Here is a 4,800-nt window from a genome sequence, read left to right as displayed (position 1 = left end):
TCCCTGGAGGGTTTTTCTCACGTGGTGGAAACAGGCATGGGGGAAGCAGGTGAAGGAGAGCTTTGGAAGCAATGGGAAAAAATGAGTCGTTTGCCCAGAGAGCAGCAGGGGGTGCTGTGAGACCAGGTCTGGGGGTCTCTTTGCATGAGCAGCCCCTCCTCCATGAGGCCTGTGGACAGGGGATAAGAGAGACCCGGGGCAGCCCAGCCCCAGCAATGTGGTCTGAGGAGGGGCTGTGTCACCATGGTCTGGACCCCTGTCCTCCTTGTGTTCCTTTGTCACTGCACAGGTAGGGACAGGACCCAGTCCCCCAAGGTGGGCGGGCCTCCAGCCTGAGTCAAATCCCTCTGGCCCAGGTCCCTAAGCAACAGCTGCTTGTCTGTTCTCTTCATTCTGATGCATCTGTGTTTGCAGGTTCCTTGTCCCAGCCTGTGGTGACCCAGCCACCGTTCCTGTCTGCATTTCCTGAAACACCTGCCAGACTCACCCGCTCTCACCCTGACCAGTGGCTTCAGTGTTGGCAGCTACCACATATACTGGTACCAGCAGAAAGTGGGGAGCCCTCCCTCCCTATCTGCGTAGGTTCTACTCACATTTAAATAAGCACCAGGGCTCTGGGGTCCCCAGCCGCTTCTCTGGATCCAAAGATGCCTTGGCCAATGCAGGGCTTCTGCCCATCTCTGGGCTCCAGGTTGAGGACGAGGCTGACTCTTACTGTGTAATAGAAGGTAGCAGTGGGAGCAGCTATGCTTACGCACAGTGTCTCAGATAATGAGGAAAATTGGACAAAATCCAATTGGTCTACAGACCTTGTGTCTGAGCCTCATTTCATTGATAAACTTACCTGGAGACCTACAGTGGGGACCCTTCTATGGAAAGATCTCTCCTTGAACAAAAGAAGGACAAACACACATACTATGCCTGTAAAGTGACACAGCCCAGGACGTCCTAGGAAGACGCTGATGGATGAGGACGTATCAGAACACAACCGCACGTCCCCATGGGGTCTGGAGAAGATGAACAGGAATGAAAACTGTGTCTCAAATGAACCTGCTGCCCAGCAAACATTCACCAGTGTCATCACTCCCCCAGACATTCTGGTAACCCCTCAGCCAGGATGGACCTCTTTGGGAAAATCTGTTCCAATGGAGGGCCGCAGGGCCTGTGACCTCAGGGACACAGCGTCCCTTATCTCCACCTCACCTAGATTCACATGTGGGATCTTTGACAGAAACTTCTGGGTCAAGTTGGCCTTGGGGAATAGAAATTCATTCCTCTAGTCATGGGTGGATGAATGGACGATTTATGCTGAACATACTGGACACAAAGAAGAGAATCCAGACCTGTGCACACCTCAGAGATGAGTCTGACCCCTCCTCAGTCCATCTTGGAAGTTGTGTTTAGTCATTCCATCACGGAGACGGCTCTGTAGTTCAGACAAACAGGCTCCTCGTGGTGTTCCCCTGGACACCATGTTGGGCCCTCCTCCTACTTGCAGGACAAGACCAACTATATAAAATGCATGTTGATGATGATGATGATGATGGTGATGGTGATGATGATGATACATCAAATAATTTAGAAACACCCCTATACAACCAAGAACTAGATGACACTTACTTTCCATCATTTTGCCATCTATTTTTTCAACTACTATTTCAGTCCATATTGTCTCAGCAATAAGCATGAATCTGTGAAAATACACTGGTGATTGTACCTACATCTTCACAATGACAATGTCAGTCGATTTAAATCATTCTCATGGGGCTGAATTCTGTGTAAAATCACCCACATTCATTTTGAGGTAACAGTTGTCCAAGTGGTGACAGACACATAAAGTCTGCGACGAGGTCCCCGTCAGAACACCCGCAGCTGTCACTCCTTCTCTCCTGGAGCTTCCTGCAGGTTTGCCCTTCGTGCTCTGAGGTCAGGGCCACACTCGGGCTCCTGCAGTCTTGGGTCTGTGTGCTGGGGGGACAGATCGTAGGAGGGAAGCACTAAGCACAGGGTGTGGAGAACTGTTGTTTCGCGGAGGTGGAAATAGTGACAGGTGACGAAGATGGTCAGTGTGTAACCCCCCTAGGAAGGCACATGAGGGCGTCTACCCACAACCTGGAGAAAAGGGCTCCCTGTCTCCTCAGTGCTGAGGGAGCTTCTGGGAAAGAGAACTCTGAGCCCAGAGAGGAACCAGGGAAGAGGGAAGAAATCAGCCTCCTGCACAGAACTGGCCATGCGTCAATGTGGACCCGTCGCTGCTCTGGCCCTGATCCTCATCTGTGTGGTTGTGCCAGAGTCACCACCTCAGTCCTGCCCCATCAACAGCCAAGGGAACCGTGGACGGACTCACTACGTGGAGCCTGAGTAGAGCGAAGTGCACCCTGAGGTGATGGGAGGTCACATAGGGGACATCCGGCCTGGCCGGAAGGAAGGGGACAGTGGGCAGAGCAGTGAGGAGGCAGGAACCCTCTCTGATGGGCTCTGGTCGCCATGTCACATATGCTGTGTCCAGGCCTGGACATCAGGAGGTGCATGTCACCTTTTTCTGAGGAGTCAGGGATGATCAGAGCTGGGAGTTGCCACCTGACGCTGCCTGTGCTCTCTGCCTGCCCAACCCCCTAGCCTATCAGAGCCCCTCCCCAACCACCACCCTAACATCCTTACACAGAGGGACCTGACCCAAGGCGGTGAAGTGTCTATGAGCTGGGGATCTCATTTGCATAGATGGGCCCTCCCTCTGTCAGAGGATGAAAAGGGGAAGGAGCAGATTAGGGGAGGCTCTGTTCAGCTGTGGGGCCACAGAAGGCTGGATCGGTGATGATCTCCACCATGGCCTGGTCCCCTCTCCTCCTCACCCTCCTTGCTCACTGCACAGGTGACTAGATGTGGGGACAGGGGAAGCATTCCTGGGAGGACACTTGTGCCTTAATTTCTCCTCTTGTCTCCAGACCCCAGCTTCACCCTCTCTTTGTCTCTCCTCCTTCCAGGGTCCTGGGCCCAGTCTATGCTGACTCAGCCGCCATCCGTGTCTGGGGCCCTGGGCCAGACGGTCACCATCTCTTGCAGTGGAAGCACCAACAGCATCGGTATTTATGGTGTGAACTGGTACCAACAGCTCCCAGGAGAGGCCCCTAAACTCCTCATCTATGGCAATAGCAATCGACCCTCGGGGATCCCAGATCGATTTTCTGGCTCCAAGTCTGGCAGCACAGGCTCCTTGACCATCACTGGGCTCCAGGCTGAGGACGAGGCAGATTATTACTGCCAGACCATTCACTTAACTGTCAGTGATTACACAATGTTCCAGGCTCATGGGGAAGTGAGACAAAAACCTGCTGTCCCCACAGAAATGGGACTTCCTGTGTAGCCCTGACATTTTGGCCCCATCAGCTGTTTGTTTGATATCAACTGAGGTTTGTCACCTGCCTCAAAGAATTTGTCTACAAATCTTTCCACATTCTCTTAAATTTCTCCTTGAAGCCTGTCCTGGAGAGCAAGATATTTTCTAATTTTCTCAAACTGAGCACAAATTCCTGGGTGCCAGAAACAGGCCACCCTGAGGACAGTGACCATGTCACGTTAGGGCAGAAACAGGGTCACAAAATCCAGAGTATCTATGGCTGATTCGTACATGTGGGTCTTTTGAAATGAATCCCTGTCCATTCCCATCAGTGCTGAGATCCAACCAGTGATTTTTGTTATTCACTTGCATTGTTAATACTTACTTGCAGAAGGATGTTGCATGATAATGGTGTTTAGGTCACATTAGCCTGTTCACCTTGCAGAAATGTCCTCCCCTCCACCACCCCATTATTTAATTCCCTGGTTGTGGGAGTGAGTTCTATATGTGTAGGAGGGAATGTGCTATCACAATATAAATGCTTCTATCTGTTTCCATTTTATGTGGTTTTTATTAGGACTTTGCTTTCAGTTTTTCAAAGAATCTTTCAAGGTCTACTGAGATCATGGGATTTTCATCTGTTTATTTACTAATATGATGCCTTATCTTAGAAGATTTTTTAATACGGAATCCCACTCTATATTTGCAATAAATCACATATAGTCACTTTATATGACTATTTTAGTCTGATAATGGATTCTCACTATTGATATCTTATTTAGAATATTTGCATCAATATTTCATAATATTCTACAATTTTCCTTTTTCTGTACTTTAAAAAAATTTTTAATTTTACTTTATGACAGAGGGAGAGACAGAGCGTGAGCACGAGAGGGGCAAAGATAGAGGGAGACAGAGTCTGAAGCAGGCTCCAGGCTCTGACCTGTCAGGTTAGAGCGGGATGTGGGGCTCAAACTCAAGAGCCAAGCCTTGAGATCATGACCTCAGCCAAAGTCAGACACTCAACAAAGTGAGCCACCCAGGCACCCCCCTTTTTCTGTATTTTATATATCAAGTGTGTGTATTTCTTTCTATAAGAATATATACATTTTGTGATGTTAACCACGTCTTATGCCTTTTTATGGAATAGTTCATAATAATATTGTCTTTTTTTCTAAGGAAACTGGTCTGTTTATTCATTTTTTTAATGGAACCATTTTTACTTCTTCTTAAATTATGTTTTTAATTTATTATTAAAAGAGGTTGACAGTATGATTTTTCCACTTTTTATTTTTGTACACATGCAATTTCCCATTTGCATATTTGTGTATTATTCACTTCCATGCAAAAGTTAGTAAGTGGGTTGTTCTGCATTTAAAAACTTGATTTTGAAGTACTAATTAGATTCAAATACACGTTATGATTCTGTGGACACCAGGGGGCGCTGTGGCCTGACAAGAGAG

General features: G+C 48.3%; 1 pseudogene and 1 gene segment (V, D, J or C); both read left to right on the top strand.

Moving 5' to 3' along the window:
• The first annotated feature begins 243 nt into the window (after positions 1-243).
• LOC128312471 (probable non-functional immunoglobulin lambda variable 5-48) lies at positions 244-2,365 on the top strand (annotated as a pseudogene).
• Positions 2,366-2,684: 319 nt separating this feature from the next.
• On the top strand, positions 2,685-3,698 carry LOC128312492 (immunoglobulin lambda variable 1-40-like). The segment is given in 2 exon segments: positions 2,685-2,872; positions 2,985-3,698. Coding segments are annotated over 2 exon segments (438 nt in total).
• The last annotated feature ends 1,102 nt before the right edge of the window (positions 3,699-4,800 follow it).

This window comes from Acinonyx jubatus, chromosome D3 (genome assembly GCF_027475565.1).
Source record: "Acinonyx jubatus isolate Ajub_Pintada_27869175 chromosome D3, VMU_Ajub_asm_v1.0, whole genome shotgun sequence".
NCBI lineage: Eukaryota > Metazoa > Chordata > Mammalia > Carnivora > Felidae > Acinonyx > Acinonyx jubatus.
The sequence above is the reverse complement of the archived record's forward strand: the minus strand, read 5'-3'. Positions and strand labels throughout refer to the sequence as shown.